This window comes from Monodelphis domestica, chromosome 1, assembly GCF_027887165.1.
Source record: "Monodelphis domestica isolate mMonDom1 chromosome 1, mMonDom1.pri, whole genome shotgun sequence".
Lineage (NCBI taxonomy): Eukaryota > Metazoa > Chordata > Mammalia > Didelphimorphia > Didelphidae > Monodelphis > Monodelphis domestica.
Window position 1 is genome coordinate 280,051,378 of NC_077227.1, and position 21,712 is coordinate 280,073,089.

At 34.6% G+C, this 21,712-nt stretch overlaps 1 protein-coding gene across 1 annotated transcript in view; it reads left to right on the top strand.

Annotated features, from left to right (window-relative positions):
• The window catches only part of RAD51B (RAD51 paralog B), a 922,671-nt gene that overhangs the window by 10,560 nt on the left and 890,399 nt on the right, over positions 1 to 21,712 (top strand). The window contains exons 4-5 of the mRNA XM_007473087.3: positions 3,528 to 3,644; positions 16,218 to 16,354. Of these exons, the coding sequence (XP_007473149.2) occupies positions 3,528 to 3,644; positions 16,218 to 16,354 (254 nt within the window). The remainder of the gene's footprint in view (positions 1 to 3,527; positions 3,645 to 16,217; positions 16,355 to 21,712) is intronic.

Sequence of the window (21,712 nt, forward strand, 5' to 3'; positions counted from 1 at the left end):
AGGTGGTTTAGTGGATAGAGGGCCAGGACTGGAGATCGTAGGTCTTGAATTCAAATATAACCTTAGATACTTCCTATTTGTGTGACCTGGCAAATCACTTTACTCTACTTGCCTGGCCCTTACCACTCTTTCCCCCTGTAATCCATACTTAGCATCAATTCTAAGACAAAGATAAGGGTTAAAGAAAAAGAAATAAAGCTTCCTTTTAAATATTGTCTTTATTGTATAAAGTTATGGGACCAGTTTTTTTTGAGGCAAATATGAATACTGAAATACTTATATTAAATAATGGATTTAAACTCTAAATATAACTAAGTAACAGTTTATTTTAGGATAAGGGAAGGGAATTGGGATGATCTTTCTAAAATCAAAAACTAAATTGTTAACCCACACTAACTAATACTTCTCTACCTACAAATCTACTTCTTTAGCTATTTAAACTAACCCCCCCTTAGTTAATATATAAAATTGGGAAGGACTTTAAGGTAGCAGGTAAAGGCTCAACGGAAAATCTCACTGACAGTTGTCCTCTGGAGTCTTCAGAAGCTCTGTTGGAAAACACTCTCAGTATCTACAGGATTCATAGGGATAGGCTGGATCACAAGGAAAAACTACAGGCTAGAGAGCATCTAGCTATCTAGGTCCACCCTAGAAAGACTAGACTCAGACTCCGCTCCTGGCTGCTTAACTGTTTCTCCCTGAGTAGAAACTGTGTCTTCTTTAGAGTTCCAGAAAGTTCCTACAAGATTTCTGCTCTAGCTTTGTAGCAAGGAGCTAATTCCTGTATCCTTATAACAGTTCTCCCCTTTGCACAAAGCCAAAATTATGTTAATTTTGGTTTTTGTGCACTAACAAACTTGTTTTCCTTAAACTAAAATTCTTTTTTTTTTTTAAATATATTTTATTTGATCATTTCCAAGCATTATTCGTTAAAGATCATTTTCTTTTCCTCCCCCCCACCCCCCATAGCCGACGCGTAAGTCCACTGGGCATTAGATGTTTTCTTGATTTGAACCCATTGCTTTGTTGATAGTATTTGCATTAGAGTGTTCATTTAGAGTCTATCCTCTGTCATGTCCCCTCAACCTCTGTATTCAGGCAGTTGCTTTTCCTCGGTGTTTCCACTCCCATAGTTTATCCTTTGCTTATGAATGGTGTTTTTTTCTCCTGGATCCCTGCAAGTTGTTCAGGGACATTACACCGCCACTAATGGAGAAGTCCATTACGTTCGATTATACCACAGTGTATTAGTCTCTGTGTACAATGTTCTCCTGGTTCTGCTCCTCTCGCTCTGCATCACTTCCTGGAGGTTGTTCCAGTCTCCATGGAACTTCTCCACTTTATTATTCCTTTTAGCACAATAGTACTCCATCACCAACATATACCACAGTTTGTTCAGCCATTCCCCAATTGATGGGCATCCCCTCGTTTTCCAGTTTTGGGCCACCACAAAGAGCGCAGCTATGAATATTTTTGTACAAGTCTTTTTGTCCATTATCTCTTTGGGGTACAGACCCAGCAGTGCTATGGCTGGGTCAAAGGGTAGATATTCTTTTGTCGCCCTTTGGGCATAGTTCCAAATTGCCCTCCAGAATGGTTGGATCAGTTCACAACTCCACCAACAATGAATTAATGTCCCTACTTTGCCACATCCCCTCCAGCATTCATTACTTTCCTTTGCTGTAATGTTAGCCAATCTGCTAGGTGTGAGGTGATACCTCAGAGTTGTTTTGATTTGCATCTCTCTGATTATAAGAGATGTAGAGCACTTCTTCATGTGCTTGTTAATAGTTTTGATTTCTTTATCTGAGAACTGCCTATCCATGTCCCTTGCCCATTTATCAATTGGAGAATGGCTTGATTTTTTGTACAATTGATTTAGCTCATTATAAATATGAGTGATTAAACCTTTGTCAGAGGTTTCTATGAAGATTTTTTCCCAATTTGTTGTTAAACTAAAATTCTTACCCAAAATAACAAACAACCTACACTCATCTATCTTATCCTATCTAATATTATCCTACTCTAGGAATTTAATCAAGGAAAGGATAAGGGAAAATAAACAACAAACAATTACAACATTCAAAATAATCTGTATAACAATATTAACAGATTTTCATGGAAACTCCTCAAAGTAACTGTAGTATGGATTGAAAGACAAACCTACTTTTAATTCCTTGAACCAAATTTTGAGTTAGAAATCATGAACAAAAGAAGTAAACAAACATTTTTTAAGCACTCATCTTGTGCTAAGCACTGGGTGAAGGTGCTGGGGATAGAAAGAAAGGTGAAAGTAGTCCCTGCCTTTAAGGAGCTCATGATCTAATGGGAGAACATGCAAACAACTTTATACAAACAAGACGTGTATAGGTGATCTCAGAAGAGATGCATTGATATTAAGGGGGACCAGGGAAGACTTCTTGAAGAAGGTGAAATTTTTTTTGAGACTTGAAAGAAACCAGGGAAACTATTGAGGTGGAGTTTGAGGAGGAGAGAACATTCCAGATGATGGGAAATGCAGAAAGTCATCTGCAGTGAAGATGAACCAAGATCCTAATGGGTTAAAATATTTTAATATTTAATATTGGCTGTTACCTTTTATTTGTATGATTAAATCAGTAACTCAGGGTTAGTGACTAGATGTGTTGGTCTTAGACTAAAAAATGATGTGACTTATTAAAATTGGAGATTCACAGAACAAGTCACAGTGACTTCTCTCTAGTAGATGTCTTGCTAATTGGGTAGCCAGAAATGGGAAGATAGAATAATATAACTGGGCAGCGGGGTGGTACAGTAGATAGAGAGCTAGGACTGGAGTTAGGAAGACTCATCTCCCTGAGTTCAAATCTTGACACACACTTAAAAAAACCAAAACCTACAAACCCTTACCTTCTGTCTTAGAATTAATATTGTCTATTGGTTACAAGGCAGAAGAGTATTAAGGGCAAGGCAATGGGGGTTAAATGACTTACCCAGAGTCACAAACAACTAGGAAGTGTCTAAAGTCAGATTTGAATTTAGGACCTCCCATCTCCAGGGCATGTCTTTTTAAAAAATCCTTGAACAAACTGTTACATTTCCCATAAATCAGAACATAGAAGGCAATCTATTAACAATTTCTTCCAAAGTGTTAATTTTTTGTACTTTTCATTCAGAACTATAAAAATTAGCACAAAACAAGAGTTTCCCAGTTTCAATAAAAATCAGAGGAAAAAATTTTGTCTCTCATATATAACCTCATGATATGAAGTTCAGACTTTGTCTCTCATAAAAACAGGGATGTGGAATAATTTGTTTTATGTATATTTGGTAGTACTACACACATATATTTTTGTCATTTTTATATGAGAGGAAAAGAAGGAAGATAAATTTAAGGGTTGGGGCTTTGAGAATTTTAAGATTCAAAATTGATAATATTATGTTTGAGCACAAAAATGAAAGTTTGGAATAAATGCTATAGACGTTGATTAACCAGTTGAATAAGAACTTTTTATATGGTTGATTACTTAAATATTTTTGTTATTTAGGCTTATGAAATGAAATTAGAGAAATCTGGTGGTCCTTCTTCAGCTTTCTTAGCTACAACTCTTATCAGCTTAGATGAAGCCTTACATGGTGGTGTGGCTTGTGGCTCACTGACAGAGGTAAGAGAAAGATTTCTCTCTCTTTCTTTTGAGTCAGTAATCAATACATAAACATTAATTAAGTGGATAGAGCTAAGATGGAAGTGGGTTAGTAAAATTGGTCATTTCACGAGAATCTGTTTTATTTCCTGGATTAAGTTGTGAGCACTTTGAGAGAAGGAACCATCTACCTATTCTTTTCTTTCTTTCTTTTCTTTCTTTCTTTTCTTTCTTTCTTTTCTTTTCTTTCTTTCTTTTCTTTCTTTCTTTCTTTCTTTCTTTCTTTCTTTCTTTCTTTCTTTCTTTCTTTCTTTCTTTCTTTCTTTCTTTCTTTCTTTCTTTCTTTCTTTCTTTCTTTCTTTCTTTCTTTCTTCCTTCCTTCCTTCCTTCCTTCCTTCCTTCCTTCCTTCCTTCCTTCCTTCCTTCCTTCCTTCCTTCCTTCCTTCCTTCCTTCCTTCCTTCCTTCCTTCCTTCCTTCCTTCCTTCCTTCCTTCCTTCCTTCCTTCCTTCCTTCCTTCCTTTCTTTCAACAGCTTTCCTTTTGCCTGGTTCTCTTAATCCCATATCCTTTCCATATCCTCTGGGTCTGTTTTTTTCTTAGTTGACCTCTGTTCTTTCATCTTTATTCCCTCTTTGGCTTGAATTCTTCCCTTCTAAAACATATGCTCAGGTTGTTCCCGTCCTCAGAAGAAAAGCTAGCTGAGGCAAGTAGGAAGACTATTTCATCATCTGATATCAAAAGGAAGGTGAAGAGGACATAAGCAAGAACATCTGAGTTGTTGAAGGAGTCAGGATGGAAACTTTACTCTGTTACTGACATAAAAATTTGTGAGCAGATGTTCCTAAAACTGTAGGTCTGCTATCTCCTACTAGACTACCTCACTATTTTATTGAGAAGACTGAGGTCGCCTTACACAAACTCTCCTCTTATTGGTACCTTTAGTCTTTACCCTCTTCTCCTCTTTGGATATGGTTTTGTCGATGGAAATGACATTAAAAAGCAGACATTACCATCTAATTGACTCTTGAATCTTAAGGATTATTGGATCTTTATAGCTGAATTGCAGCTGAAATTGCCATTTATTTATTCATTCATTCATTTATTTGTTTATCTATTTGTTCATTCATCTTATCTACTTTATCTATTTAGTCATTCATTCATTTAACCTATTTATTTATTTACTTATATTAAACATTTAAAAAAATTAATTTAAGTCCTTACTTTCTGTCTTAGTAACAACTCTAAGACAGAAAGGCAAGAGCTAGACAAATGAGGTTAAATGACTTGCCAAAGGTTACACAGCTGGGAAATGTCTGAAATTAGATTTGAACCCAGGTCCTCCCATCTTTAGGCCTGGTGTTCTATCCACTGAGCAACCTAGCTTCCCCTAACTAAAACCTTCTGTTTGGGAAACCCTTTTTTAGAATGGAAGCTCCTTGGGAGCATAAATTGTCTTCCCTTTTAAAACGTGCATCTTCAGTGTTTAGCACAGTGCTTTATACCAGAGGTGTCAGGCCTCGTAGTCTTCATGTGGCCAGATTAAAGTATAATTGGCAAATATATATACATATATAATATATATATACATACATGTAATATATATATAAAGTATGTGTATAATATAAACAAATTAGATTAAAGCACAATTGGGAAATAAAGTGATCCCATACCTATCGTGGGAGTTATGTTCCAGAGACCCCTGTGATAGGTGAAAATCCACAAAGTAGTACAATTATATTTATTTTATTATTTATATATATTTTAAGACTTTATAAACCCTTTCCACTCTCCTATAAACCTTTTCCACACTCTTATTTACCTACAGTCACTGAACCAATCAGCGCCCAGGATACAGAACACAGCACAGTAGTTGGTTGCCTTTCATTCCATCGGCCAATAGTGTGCCATGATAAGTGTAACTCCATGATTCAGAATTAGATCTTTCTTTTAAAAAGAAACTTAGTGATACAGTGAAGATGAGATAAGTGAACTGCAATATAGTGAGCGGCAACTGTATTCTCATTCTCCATCTCCTTTTATTTCATCCTTATATTCCTCAACCCTATCCCACTCATGTTGAAATAATTCCTCCTCCCACTGTTCACTTCCAGATTCTCACTTTACTGCCATCATTTCTTCTCTTACGAAATTCATTTTTTAAAGTTTTCATCCCACACAGATGATGCACTTTTCTACCTGCTGTCAAGTCATTTTTCTCTCTTTCTCAAGGTGTTCAGCTGCTGGATCACTATCTTTCTCTCTTTTCCAACTTCAGTACTTATTTTAGTAGACTTCAGCATTCAGGCTGATGCTTCCCTAAATACCTTAACCTCCTATTTCCTCAGTTTCAGTTCCATTACCAACTTTCTACCTCAGTGACACACGGATAGCCACAGTCTAGAGTGCACCATTCTCCATAAATTTTCCACTTCTTGGTTACAGGCTGTGATATTTTCTGATTAGCCTCTTGTTATTCCATCTTTTTCCATAAACAGCTTCTCCCAGACCTTCTCTTCCCCCTCATTGTGACTTTCAATCCCTATTCTTCTCAGTATTCTCTCAGGTCATTTACTCAGTTTAGTTTTTAAAGCCCTTTGCAGGGGGCAGTTAGGTGGCTCAGTGGATTGAGAGACAGGCCTAGACATTTCCTAGCTGCATGGCCCTGCGCAAGTCACTTAACCTCCATTGTCTAGCTCTTACTGCTCTTCTGTCTTGGATATTGATTCCAAGACAGAAGGGAAGAGTTAAAAAATAAAAATAAAGTAAAGCCCTTTGCAATCTGCCCCTGATCTATCTTTATAGCCTCGTTCTACATCACTCTCCTTCCTATACTTTCTTGGTCCAGCCAGATTGGCTTGTTTACAGTTCTTCACACATGGGATTCCATTTCTATCAATGCCCTTTTTGCTGGTCATCCCAAATGCCTACAAAGAAAACATTGTCTTCATCTCAGTCTCATAGTCACCTCTCTTTTTTTCAAGATGCAATAAAAACATCTACATTCTACATGAAGTCTTTTGTGCTTCCTCTTGACTGCTAGTGCCCCTTTCCCTCTGGCTTGTATTTAACCACCTTTTGTGAATTTTGTTTTTATTCTGTATATAATTTAATTTAGGATATACTTAATATTCATTCTACTTCGTAGATAAATGCTTCTTGGGAATAGAGGTTGTTTCTCTTCTTTTTCTTTTGTCTCTGTATCACCTTCACTTAGCAAAATTCTTGGCACATAGTAGGCACTTAATAAATGTTTGTTGATTGATTCCTGCCAAATGAATCTTCATAATGCACATCTCTGATTAGTCAGTCAGTTAATAAACATATCAAACCATCACTGAGAAACCTCAGCTGCTTCCTTTTTCTAGTAGGATAAAATATAAAAGCCTTTTACTAGACTATTTAACTTGTTTTTAGCTTTATTTCATGCTATCTTCCTTCTTTAATGTTTATCTCCTAAAGAGACTAACCATGATCTATTCTCTGAGACTGCTGACATTCTTTTACTACCCAGCATATGTTGACTCCTTCATGAAGCCTCTTTTTAGAAGTGATCCCTCCTTTCCAGAGGGATTCCAGGCATAGGGTGTGACAGGATTTGTAAAGTCAGGGAGATGGAAGGTGGGATGCCATGTGTGGGTAACAGCAAGTAGGTCAGTTGACTGGTACATGAGGATGAGTAATGTGTGATTTGCTTGGAAAGATAGTTGGAAGCCAGATTGTGAAGGTTTTAAATACCAAAGAGAGGCTTTGTATTTTACCCGAGTATAATAGGTTCCTTTTTTTCCCCTCAAAGACTCTATTATATACTTTTTTCCAATTGCATACAGAAACAATTTTTAACATTGGTTTCCTGATATTTTGTGATCTAGATTCTTTGTCTCCCTTGTTCTCCTTTCCCTTCCCCAAGTAGGCAAGCAAAATGATGTCGGGTATACATGTGTTAGCATGAAATACACATTTCCACATTTGTTTTAATGTGAAAGAAGATTCATATCACACATACCAGAAAATACTCACAAAACGTATAGAGTGAAAAATGGATTGATGCAATCTGGATTCAGACTCCCTCAGTTCCTTTTATGGCAGTGGATAACATTTTTCATCACGAGTTGCTTGGAGTTGTCTTGGATCCTTGCATTGCTGATAGCCATGAAGTCTTTCACAACTGATCATTGTGCAATATATCTACAAATTTTTTTAAGCTTTTACTTTCTGCCTTAGAATCAATACTAAGGCAGAAGAGTAGTAAGGGCCAGGTAATTGAGGTTAAGTGATTTGCCCAGGGTCACATACCTTGGAAATGTCTAAGACCAGATTTGAATCCAGCAACTCTTGTCTCTAAACCTGGTTCTTGATCAACTGAGCCACCAGTAATATTGATGTTGTGTACAATGTTCTCCTGGTTCTGCTCACTTCACTCTGCATGAATTTATAGAACTCTTTTCAAGTTTTTCTGAAATCTTCCTGTTTGTCATTTCTCATGGCACAAAAGAATTATATTACAACCATTTACTATAGCTGGCCTGAAAGGTTCTTGAGCAAGGGAATGCTCATTAGGGACATCAATTTTGTAGCTATGTGGAGGGTATATTGAGAGGAATGAATGGATGCAGACAGACCATGGCAGTAGTTTTGGGGAGTAGGTAGTAAGAGTCCATGGCAGTAGTTTAGGGGAGAGTTAATGGGGGGGGGTCTAAACTAGCATGGTGGTCCTTTGAGTGACTTTAATGAGGACTGTTGATAAATGAAATGAATAAAAAATCGTCTCCATCACTTTCTTGGAAAATTGGCAGCTTTTGTTTAAATAGTGTTATTCATTTTCCAGTATGTATTTATTTTTTATTATACTTTCATTAGTAAAAGGGATCTTTTTTCCATTTTTATCAGATTAGTGTCATTCCCTAGTATGCATTTACTTTTTATTATAATTTCATTGCTAGAATATGTTATTTTTTCCAATTTTTATTAGTTTGTTTCATTCTCCACCCTGAAGAATATTATTTATTTTATTATATTTATATTATAAATGTATTTATGTATTATTTAAATATTTATTATGTTTTATAAATTATATATTGAATTTTTTTACTGAAGAGATCCTTTTCCTATTAAATTTTTTAAAAAGAGATTAAGTACAATCTGTAAAGTATATTGACATAAATTCATTTTTCTCTCCTGGTTAGTTCTGTATTTCATAAGTACCAGTTGAGGAGTTTGTTCAGTCTTGTTTCTGGTGAAGATTTAAGATGCCAAAAAAGTAACACCTAGTTTTCACAGATTCCAAAGGAATCTTAGACTTGGAAATTAGTTAGGAAAAAAATAGTTTGCTGGGTTTGGAGATGATTGAGAGAGTGAGAATGACTCTAAAGACCTGCTGGTAGTGTTTTTATAGCATTTCTTGCCTGACAATTACTCTTCAAAAAAACACTTATGAGAATCAGACCTTAAAGACTTTTAAATTCCTTTATCAGTTTTGTCTTAAGTGAAATACATTTCTAAGGGCATTTATGTATTCAGGTATAGTTTTATTTAGGAATAATAAAATTAGATAAGTATTACTTGGGCCAAAGAAAAGGAAGCAGGTAGAAAAGCAAGGAAACTTAAAGTTTTGGGGACCACCAAAGAGGATGAACTCCGGGCTATTTACTATGAGCATCTTGTTCCATAGAATGCATAGAATTTGATGGATTATTTTCATCTCTGGGCTTAACAGTTGAAAAGTTTGGGAAACAATTCCCTTTTTCAGTTAGTTGGAGTTTGAGTAGTGTTTGTGAAAAATCTTTACTTTCTGTCCTTGTAACAACTCTAAGACAGAAGGCAAACAAGGTTAAGTGACTTGCCCAGGGTCACACAGCTAGGAAGTGTTTGAGATCAGATTTGAACCCAGGCTCTCCATATTCCAGGCCTGGTATTCCATCTACTGTGCTACCTAGCTGCTCCTCATAAAGTACATTTTAACAGTATGTGCTCAAGTTCACAGACCTGGGCAACTTTTGGAAGCTCATGCCAAAAAGAAGAGGATGTATTAATATAATTTAGGACAAAATCATCTCCATAATAGTTAACTTTGGAAGTAAGCCAAAATTTTTGCCATGGGTATTCATATCTCTTGTTAAGATATTTAAAGTGAGTCAACATTTTGTGTTGTTTAGTGTTTTGTTTTTTTTTTATAAAGGCAATTGTTGGCACAGTGGATAGAAAGCTAGACCTGGAGTTCAAATCTTGCTTCAGACCCTTATAAATGGTGTGACTCTGAGCTTTCTGCCTCAGTTTCCTCTTCTGTAGAATGGGATTAATAATAACACCTCCCAGGGTTGTTGTGAGGGTAAACTTAGATACTACAGATGATCCTAAAAAAATTTAGTGCAGTTTAAGCTATTAAAACTTTAATGTTACATTAAATAATTCAGTATAACATCAAACTAAATATTAGTTAATATTCATATGGTAATATAAATATTTAACTTAAAAACTTTAATAGCTTCTAACTGTACTAAAATTTGGGAATTTTGGGACATTCTGAATTTATAAAGTGCTTTACAAGCCTTAAAGTTCTCTATAAATGCTAGTTTTTATTGTTATTTCAGTAGAGTCCAAACTTTGTCCATACTTCAAAGATAATGACATGACTTCCTTTTAGTAAGATGGTTTTGCTTTGGTAGAGGCAATGAGGTGGGATGTCAGGCTCCTATTTTGACATTCATACTTTTCCCTGAAGTAGCAAATGTTCCCAGTGAAAATAGCCATTTCCCTGAAAGTGATATAATGTATGTTGTAATCAATCAATTTTATAGATAAAATCACTAAAAGTGGTTTACTCCGAGTTACTTATTGCTCCATAAATATCCCACTTCTTTTTTTTTTTTAATATCAGACAACTTAATGCCCTTCGTTAGTTTCTGCACTTTTAAGCACTTCTATCTTGGTTAAGTATGTTTTATAAAAGCATCTGGGTCTGATGAATAGTGAACTTGACATCTAGACTTTTTTGCCCTTGGGAGATCTTTTTTTAAATTTTATTTTTTATATTGACTAGGACAACATTTCTTTCTTTTATATCGGGATAAATAAGCCATCTATCAAATAGTAAATGCCCTTTGATTTATTTTTCTTGTAGCACACATGTTCTGGTTTTGTTAACCATGTAGCTTGTGGTGAGTTGTCATCATTTCCATGCCTTCCCTCTCCCATCCCCCTCCTTGCCCCATCCCAGCAACTATCAGTGTGACATGAGTGGGTGGAGACAGTCCAAGATATAACACTTTCCACATGTTGTTATTGTAAAGTAATTCAAGTGGGAGGCTTTTAAAAAGACAAGGTACAGCTTGGTTTTCTTCTCTGAGGGTTAGTTTTTTAAAAATTTTGTTTTGTTTTACTTTTTCCTGATTTTTAAACTTTAGAGGAGTTAGCATTATTTTAATGATGGTCTCCAGACCATCATTAGGTCTAGACCATCACTAGGTCTCCAGATGTGAGCATAATTTCTATTGAGGAATGAATGAATGTTACTTAAAAAAAGGAGAATAAAGTAAAATTATTTTAAAATAGTACATTTTTGTTAACATCTTTTACCCTGACATCACCTATATTTCCCATTGTATGTGCTCTCTCTCTCCTCCTCCCAGATTCCTTGTGACAACGAATATGAAACAGGGAAAAAAAAACTCAAGTGAATTCTGCCAAACTTAATTATGATATCAAAAAAAAGACTGTCATTTTATGTATTCCACTCTGATGGTCTCCCACTTCTGAAAAGGAGTTTGGGGAAGTGCCTTGGAAAGTAAACTTCGAAGGTGGGGGTACTTTGGATAATTTTGAATAAGGTTTAAGATTTCTGTTTGTCTTTCTTTTTTCAATTACAGCCAACCAGACCTCACATTTTCCTTAGCAGTGTTATTCTGGCACATTACCAAATCCACATCTGACTTTTGTTAGAAGTATTACATTTTAGTTTTTTCCTCCATCATAAGTGTGGAGGTTTTACCTATTGAGATTTAAAGGTTCAGCAGTTGGGGTTTCGCATGGTGCTCAAGTACAATACCTTATAACCATTCTATACTTGCAAAGGAAATGACTGCATTGGCTAGTTTTAGTTTAGTTTAGCTAGACTAGAGACAATTGTGTTTCTTATCTGGGGAATAGTCTTTTCTCCTCCAAGAGTTGGCTATTATTACTTTTTCTTCTCTGCTGATGTTTTAAGAGCTCTATATTACTGGTTGTTTCTTTTCTACTTTTTTTTTCCACTTAGTTTTACCTTTCTAGCCATGGCCATTCAAATTCGGTTTGACTGCCTAATCCTAATAGTATTTTACTGGTATGCATATTGTGTTTAGTTTTGAGTTGCCAGGAAGCAAATGACTTAAGAAAATTCTGGTCATGGCAAGCTCTTTCTGCTTAACCACGATTGGTGTTGAAACTAGAAACTGAATCAAAACTTGAAATTTTGTGGTTTGGATGTCAGAACACTATGGAAGAAAGATTCTGTACTGTGTGCTTTTTGCATGAGACAAATTAATTAAATAAATAATAAATTTAAATTCTAAGTATCTTTGCTTAGAGAGAGGAAAAAACATCCAAAAGGACAGAAATACAACTTAAAATTTTCAAGGTTCAAGAACAAAGATTAATTCCACAATCAAGATAAAACAGGATAAGCTCAGTTAACAGTTTTGATGAACTAAACAGGATGATAGTCACTTGACTTTGGGGCATTCTGGAGAATCAGTGTCTTAAAACCATTCATTTCCTCCTGAATCATTTCTTTTTTTTGGCCCTAGAAAGGTGAATTGAAGAGGTAATTCTAGTAACTGAAATAATCAGAGACTTCCTTTCTCTTAGTCTGATTATTTACCCTACTCTGGTCAAAGCATAGGGAAAGGGAATATTAGCTCTTACTCTTGGGGAGTCATCACTCTAATTTCATCTACAAGTGGACTAGAGTTCCTCCTTGGATTTGTTTTAGTTTTCCTTTGAAAAAGGTTAGATCTTGGCAAGGATATTAAAAAAATTTTGAACCATGAGAATCTTTCACTTAGCTGCATCTGAAGTATTATCCTAATATGTTTTTGTAATATGCAGACTAAAGGGGGAGCAAAGCAGGAGGCACCCCACTATGCTTCCATGGGACATAACTAAAGTCTAATTCTAAAAATGTAACCTTCTACAGATACTGAGATATTTACATCCATTAAATAAATCTAAAAAAGAAATCTCTTGCTTAAATTATTAGGTTTAGGAAAAAATAGAAGAGCATTCAAAAAGAATCTGGGTCTGAAAATGATCACATCACATATTTGATTTTTTAATATGAAAAAAACTCAGGACCCTTTAAACAGAATTTAGTGTTCATGTGTTCTTGGGGAAGCTCAGTCATTTGATTTTTAAAAGTAGACCATAATATCCATTCCTTCTTCCCAAAGCATATATTAAATCATTGCTTTAAGATAACAATTGTTTGATTCTTCTACTATAGTTTGTTAAAGCTGTTCTTTTAAAAGAAATGTTGGTATAGTGTGCCTTTCCACTAAGAATCCCAAAGCATTTTAAAAAATAGATATTAACTCATTAATTTTCAGAAGTTCTATGGGACACAGGGAGTGAATTTAAGGTAATTGAAAGGTGCTGGTATTAATGGTTATTAATATGATTTTATGATAATTAATAGTTTTAACTAATGGTTAAGATCCATTTTTTTTTGCCAACTTCCCTTACCGATATTGATTTAACATGCCAGAGAATTATCACCTTGGAGACCTTGGAGATTCAGATATGTTTATATGGCTCAGAATAAGATTTTCTCCAAATTTTGATTAATTTAGGAGACATTCAGGACTCTGCCAGAATCACAACACAAAGGACAACCCGTATCTCAGATTGAACCCATCCCAGTGCTTCCCTGCTCCTAATAAATAAAAAAAACAAAAGCTTTTATTTGGATTCCTTCCATCTCATCCAGTATTTTATTACCAAATTAGACCCATAGTGTTAAACTCACTTCTACTCCAGATGAGGGGATATGAATTCAAATCCATTTTGATCTATTGAAGGCAAAGGAGTATATTTCTTGGACCCTTTGTTAAGGGTAAATTTAGGGTTGAGACTGAATGTAAATTTAGTTAGTCACCAGGAATTTAATTTCCGAATCCCAATGAAACACCCAAGTCAGAATGGAATTGGGATAACACATCTCCTCTGCTTGGCATATAAAGCCTTTTCCTTTCCAGCTGTTATGATTACTATTTTCTATCATGTATTGGTCTATTCAGACTGACTTTCATGACATACCTCACATGCAACACTCCCCTCCTATCACCTTGTTTTGGCACGGGCCATTCCCCATACCTGCCTCACTTTCTATTTATATCAAACTGGCCTGTTTCTTCTTCCTCTTTCTCTTGCCTCTGCATTTTGCATGGGTGGCTGCCTCCATCTGTGGAATGCACTTCTTCATCGCCCCCTACTTAGAATAACTAGTTTTCTTTAAAGTACGGTGAGCTTCCACTTCCTTACTGTATCCCTCTAAACCCTAGTCCTTACTCCCTGAAATTACCTTGTATTTATTTTCTACTAATTATATGTGTGTGTGTGTGTGTGTGTGTGTGTGTGTGTGTGTGTGTGTGTATGTGGCTATGTATACATGTTGTATCTGCTGATAGATTATAAGTTTACTTGAGGGCATACTGTTTCATTTTGTCTTTCTATCCCCAATGTCTGGCACATGGTAGGAACTTAATACTTGTTGATTAATTGGGGAGAGCTAAGTAAATGTTTATTTAGTTGTATTTAATGAGTTCTGGCACAATATGACAAGATACCTACAAATACTCATATAAAGCCCTCAGTGCACTAGAAGGAACTGTGAAAAAGAAAACCAATGAGAAATGACTACTCCTCATTGAGTCCAAGACTTTCTAAGAAGACTGAGAAAGACCTATGGAGACTGTGAGCTGAGAATAGGTGGAGGCAAGACCAGCCTAATGTCCAAATAACTGAGAGTACACTTGGAAAGCAAAGCTCTTATGATCTTGTAGGAAGCCTGCTACCTTTACTGTGGACAACATCTGGCTTCCTGCAGTTAGGATCACACCAAGGATGAGGGAGCCAATTCCACATTTTGAACTGTATAAAGAAAAGGAGAAAGAGAAGGATTGGAGGCTACAATCTAAGTCAAGCCATCAGGAAACGGAGCCAAAAACATAAAGATTCCTGCAGAAGACAAGGCCTAATTTTAACCACTGTAGTGAGGATCAAGCATATTCTGCCTATCCCATCCAAGATTTTGGGAGGGATAAGAGTCTGACTTAAGTACAAAGCTCCAGTCCCAAAACTGAGATATGAATAAACCTAAGATGACACCAACTTTGACGAAATATTATAGATTGAGAGACATCCAAAAGATTAAACCAGTAAAAGAAAGTCATTCCAATTAGAACCTCAGAGAAGAGAATACATTGACTGTATGAAGACCTGGAATAAATGAAGAGGACAGAATGTAATTCTCAGTGCCTTGAGAACTAGAGAAGAAAGAATGGGAAGAAAAAGTAATACCTAAGAATAGATTCTACCCACTACCCAAAAAATGAACTCCCTGAAAATTCGAATGGACCAAACAAAAATTTGCGACTTCATAAGATGATTGGAAATCAAAAAATGAAAATAAAAAATAAAAAAATTGAAAAAACCATAACTATCATAAACAGTTGACTTGGAATACATATCAAGGAGAGCTAATCTCAAGAATCATTGGATTCACTCAAAATCATGACCAAACGTCTAGAATGCCATATTTCAACACACAGAGATTTATTAGTACTTGAGGGCAAAGTAAAAATAGAAATAATCCAGTAAACATCTCTGGAAAGATACCCCACAATGAAGATTCCCAGCAATGCCATAGCCCAAATGCAGTGCTTCTAGATCAAAGGGGGGAAAAATACAAGCATACAGAAGGAAAACATAATAAGGAATCACAGCTCAAATAACAAAGACTTGGACCTAATATGACAAAGGAGAGAAAATTGTGGAATTTTTTATTTCTAAAGGCAAAAGATAAAGGTTTACAACCAAAGATAGTTTACTCTGCCAAACTGAATATAATCCTATAGGGGTTAAAGTGGAATTTTAATGTAAGAGAACTTTTAAGTATTCCTAGTGAAAAGATCAAAACTGAGTAGAATTTTTGAAATGTAAAACTAGGAGTCAAGAACAAGCTAGAAAGGTAAATACATTTAGGACTTGGAAGAGGCTATATGATCATAAAGTATTTATATTCTAATGGAGGAGAAGAAACAAATGTTTCTTCAAAAGTATAAAATGTATTGAATAAATTTCCCATTATTTTTTGTCCCTGTATTTCTTTTACATTAAAAAATTATTTTATAATAAATATAAACATCTCTTGTTATATGCATTTAGCCTCTTCCAGGAATTTTTAGCAGAATAACTATTTAAATCTTTGAATGCAGAAAATTACAGAACTATCTTTGAAATATCAGACTTTATATCCTATAGGATAATTTTATTAGTAGAGCATTGTAAAGTTGGTTTTCTTTCATATTTTTCCTTTCTTATTAATGCAAATAACATTTCTTTCAGATCACAGGTCCTTCAGGTTGTGGCAAAACCCAGTTTTGTATGATGATGAGTGTTTTAGCTACATTGCCCACTGGCATGGGAGGATTAGAAGGGGCTGTTATATACATCGACACAGAGTCAGCATTTAGTGCAGAAAGGTAAGAGTTTTTATTACTCATCTTAATCTAGTATTTCCCCTTTTTTCATATAAGGCATATGAAACAGCTCATATTTTCCAATAATACATAGAAAGCTGAATGTATCGGTAGATATTGATTCCAGTAACTTTAACTCATTCATAAAATAGCAAGACCAAATTTTTTTTTCTGCTTTTTTTGGTGTGAGTGGGATTTTCATATGAGCTCAACTACCTCCCTTCCCCCCTCCCTCCTTATTCTTCTCTCCATTAATCTGGGCTTTGCACAAAGGCAAGCAGAATTAGGGAAACTGAGAGATTAAGGACACAGTGAAGAAGGAAATAGAAAAGAAAGAAGAAAAAAAAAAGTAAATCAGAAAGACAATGTTTTCCTTGCAATGGGAGATAGTTAATTTCTATATAAAAACCAAGTGTTATTAAATAGTGAATAAAGTATTGTGCTTTTACATTTATTAGGTAGATACATTGTGATTGATTTAAAAATAAGTGATTAATAAGTCATTTATCACATCTGGGCCAGCATGAGAGTCGTAATTACAGTGACAGTAAATAGACTGATTTATTCTGATTTCCCTTTGGTAGCAGGAGGTGTGTAAGAAATGATCTCAGAAAATGGGCCACACCTTAAACTTTGAGACCTAACCTGAGATTTTCTTTATTTGTCACTGCATTCTGAACCTTTGTGAAGTTTTCTTTACTGTCTTCTAGTCATATATCAGGTTTTCCCTCATGGAGCTTGTCTGTCTTTGTATAGTGTGTCTAAAACAGAACTCATGATTTTTTACCAAAACCTATACTTTTTTCTGCATTTCTCTATTTCTGAGAAGGGCTTGAGAATGGAGCTTCAGAGTCATATTCAATTCCTTCCTCATCCTCACCCCACATACTGAAATAGTTGCTATATATTGCTAACTTTGTCTCTCTTCTCTCTCATCTGTCCCCTTCTCTCTATATTCTTTTTTTTTTTTTAAACCCTTACCTTCCATCTTAGAACCAATACTATGTAAGGGCTAGGCAATGGTGGTTAAGTGACTTGCCCAGGGTCACACAGCTAGGAAGTGTACAATGTCAGATTTGAACCCAGGACCTGTCTCTGGTCTTGACTCTCAATCCACTGAGCCACCCAGCTGCCCTCTTTTCTCTATATTCTTGACTAGTCTTTTAATTTAGTCTCAAATCACATTTTTACTTGTCCTGTTACAATAGTCTATTAATACATTTTGCTGCCTCAGATCTCTTCACATTCTAATCCATACTCCACACAGCTACCAAAACACAGGTCATAAAGAGTTGGACATGACTGAATGAAAAACACACAATTGTCCAATAGGTTCTGGGAATTCTTTTTATTTTTTCTTGGGTTTGTATGGATTTTACCTTGTTTATTGTGTATTTTGGTGATTTACTTTTCTGCTGGTTTATCAATTTTGTCTTTTTGAAGGATCAGCTTTTAGTTTTATCATTCTCATGATCTTTCTGGTTTCTAGTTTATTACTTCTCTGATTTTCAATTGAGCTTCTCTCTTGAGGCTAATTTGGATTTATTTTGTGTTTTTCTAATTTAAAAAATGCATACTCAGCACATTCATGTTCTCTTTTCCTATTTTGTTAATGTATGTTCTTAGTGAATATTTCCCATGAGGATTCCTTTAGCTGTGTCTCAGATATCTTGCTATATTGCTTTGTCATTATAATTTTCTATTTTTTTCTTTGACAATGCATTATTTTTTTTCATGCCTTTTGTTTGTGCTCTCCGAATTGATTACTACTTTTATTGTTATGGCCTATTAAAGGGTATCTTTTTCAAAAAACATTTTTGCCTTTTCAACTTTTATTTGCAACATACTCAAATCTTGGGTTAATTTTCATCAAATACTGAGAAATACAAGTATTCTTTGAATGGTTTCAGTTGGAAGACTCCAGAAGCCTTTTAGCTCTATTTTCTCCAAGAATTAATTTGTAGCTTTTTAAAATTATCGAATATTTCTCTCATTTTGTTTGGTTAATCTGCTGATGTTTAAAGGTATTAGAATTGGGTTTTATTTTCTTTTGTTATGTTATTATTTTATTGCTTTTTTTTCTGAATTAGGATTTTTGTTGCTGTTTCCCTTCATCTTTTAAGATAAGTCTTTCCCTCCTACAGTTATTTTTGTTTAACCTATGTTAAGGCAACCCTATTCTTGTAGATTCTCTTCCTCTTCTCCACCATTTGCCTTCTGTATATTTCCTCTTTCTCTAGTTTTGGAATTCTTGATTCCTTTTACTTAGTTATGTAATTCTTGACCACTTCTCCCCTTTTGTTTTTCTTGCTATTAAGTAGCTAATTAAAATCCCTCCTCATCCTTTCTCCCTCAACTTTTTTTGTTTGAAATGCTTTTTTCTAAAAAGAATTTTTTTACTTTGTTCTCTTCATTGGTTCTCTTCTCTTTCTGTCTATCCTTAGTTTTTATTCTTTGGCTCAGAGTTTTAAAAACTTATTTATTTAGTCCTTTTTAATCTTTTTGCTCTTCTCATGGATTTAAAGCCGTAAGGTACTAATTTTGAGTTATCTCTTTTTTACTAACTGGTTAAAAAATCTAAATCTATATCTATTTCTGTGCCTATCCCTACCTCTCTCTCTCTCTCTCTCTCTCTCTCTCTATATATATATATATATATATATATATATATATATATATATATGTATGTATGTATGTATGTATGTAAAATCAAAACACTAAAATAGAAGTTCATATTTTCTTTTATGGTCTTTTCTGTTCTTTGTGTCTTGAGATTTCAGTGATAGTCATTGACTATTAATGATAAAAATTTATAAAAAATAAAAGATATTCTAATGGTGTGTGATTAGAAAAGTATGGTGATATATGGTGAGAGTAGAATATCACATATGGTCTATATTAGTGCTATACTGTTTAAAAAACCTATAGGGAGACCTCTAGCGTATTGGTTAGAATAAAAGTTGCAGAGGGTGAGAAGGTATGATTAGGTTGCTATTCTGTTTGGAAGGAGTACCTGCATGAATAAAATTAGACATCCACTGAATGGTATCATGAAGTTATAATTGGAAGAAATCTTAGAAGAGTCTAATTCTCCCATTTTAAAGATAAGAAAACTTAAACCCTGAGAAGTTAAATAGGAATAGTCAGGTGTAGGTCTGGGATGTGAACACAAGTCTTCTGACTTCAAATCCAGTGTTTTTTTTACTAAACCTTTCTAAGATTCTGAAGCAAAATTTTAAACTTCTGATATATTAGAAAAGAAATATCACAACTCCATTAAGTCAGTTATTTATAGCACTTCTCTAAATTTATTAATTTAGATTTTTTCTTCTGGCCAGAAATAGGTAATGTTCATGGTTCATCATAAATAGGTTTGTGAGAGTAAAGAGCAAATGCCCAGAATTGATTCCTTTAAAAGTAAAGGGAAGTGCACCAGTAATGTGGGGATGGGAGGTGGCTATTGCAGTTCTCTTTTGTCTAATGCTTATTACTTTAATAATTTTGGGAGGATATAGTGACTCAAAATCACTTAAAGATATAGTTTAACTAATTTGTTATTAGGTTAATCTCCAGAGAATTATCTAGTGAAATGGATTTATTGTTTGGATTAGAAATCTTTAAAAAGGAAAACATTGTATTCTGTTGGATAACCTTTTTTAAAAAAGAAATTTTTTTATGGGGGGTGGGGGGAGGAAAAGAAAATTATCTATGTCTTTAACGAATAATGCTTGGAAATGATCAAATAAAATATATGATTAAATAAAAATGATCAAAATGATCATGATCAAAAAAAATGATCAAATAAAAAATCCAAATTAAAAAAAAAGAAATTTTTGGAATTGGGTGATGATAAAAAAAGAGGCAACAACCTCCTTCAGAGTCAGGATACTTTGGGTTCAAGTTTTGCCTATGACAGATATTAGATATGTGACTCTTATTTTGTTCTTTAGTACTCCAGGGAAATCTCTTAAGAGAGTAAATTGCAGAGCATGCGTCTATTTGTATTGAGGGGATATGGGAGTGACAGAGGATGAGTTCATGTTTTCTTACCAGGACTTCCCTAAACTAGTGACATCTCATATGCACTATGAGAAAAGGACCAAAATGATGAATTAAGTTTTGTGTATCTGCTGAAATAATCTTAGAGAAAGTTGTCCAGTAGATGTCACCGTCTTCATATGTTATGTTTGTTATATTTAATTTCTTGTTCTAACAAAAAAAGAAGTCTGAAGAAGATTGTCATAATATATAACTATGATTATCACGAGGCTGATAAAATTTTGCATTTATATTTAGTTGACAGGTTTTTGGTTTTGGCAGGCTTTATTTTTTATAATAAAGACAGTTTGGAGAAATAAACATGGAAAACATTTTGGGGGGCATATTTATTTCTGAAAAACTTATGGGGTGTAGTAATTTAGCTCTTGGTAGCTATGAACAGTCCTAATATTAACCACCATTCCTTCCACAAGGGCCTAAGGGAAAAACAAAAACAAAAAAGAAAAAAATCAGTTTAAAATTTTTTCATTTTTCAAACTGTTATGTGAAATCCAGCTGAGGGCTGAAAGTTATTCTTACTCATCAGCTATTTCTTAACTATTATCAAAGAGTTGGGAGGCTTTATTGCTGTTCCTACTGACCTGGCATCCAAGGTCTACAAAAACATGTCTCCTATAGTCCTTTGTCCTATATATTTCCCACTCCCACTCCTACTTCCAAATCAGTTGATTTAAATAACAGAGTAATTAATCTTTCTTCTTTGACTATCACCGAAGCCCATCTTAACTTTCTTATTAGTGTCCACCTGCTTTAATCACATTTATCCTTCTTCTTCTTATGCTTTATATTTTTCCACTTAAGTGTTTCCCAGTGTTATTCATCTCTTTCATTATTTACCTCATTTCTATCTTGTATTTAATTTTCTTTACCTCTCCTAAACTCTTCTCTTGAATGTTTCCTGGATAGATGTTGTAAATAGGACTAGTTTATGTCTGCTAAGAATAAAATGAGAGCTGAGTTTCTTTGTCAACCTTCAGTGAAAGGAGGTTTTCTTGGCCGTAGCAATAATACTGGTAAATATGGCTCTATTTTACTGGACTACCATTTCAGGAGGATCCCTACTCATGTTGACTTCATTCCTAGCTCAGCTGACTCTTGGCTTTATTTCATCTCCTTGCCAATCACCTTTCTTCCCTTTAGAAACTGGACCAAAGGGCACAGTCTCCCTCTCCTAGACTTCCATTAGTTGGAATACTTCTTTTTCCTCTTTGACCTTTCCAGACTTTCTCCATACCACTGATAATAACTTTACCTTGGAGGATCATTTCATTAATTCCAAATTTATCACCAATTTTAAGACTT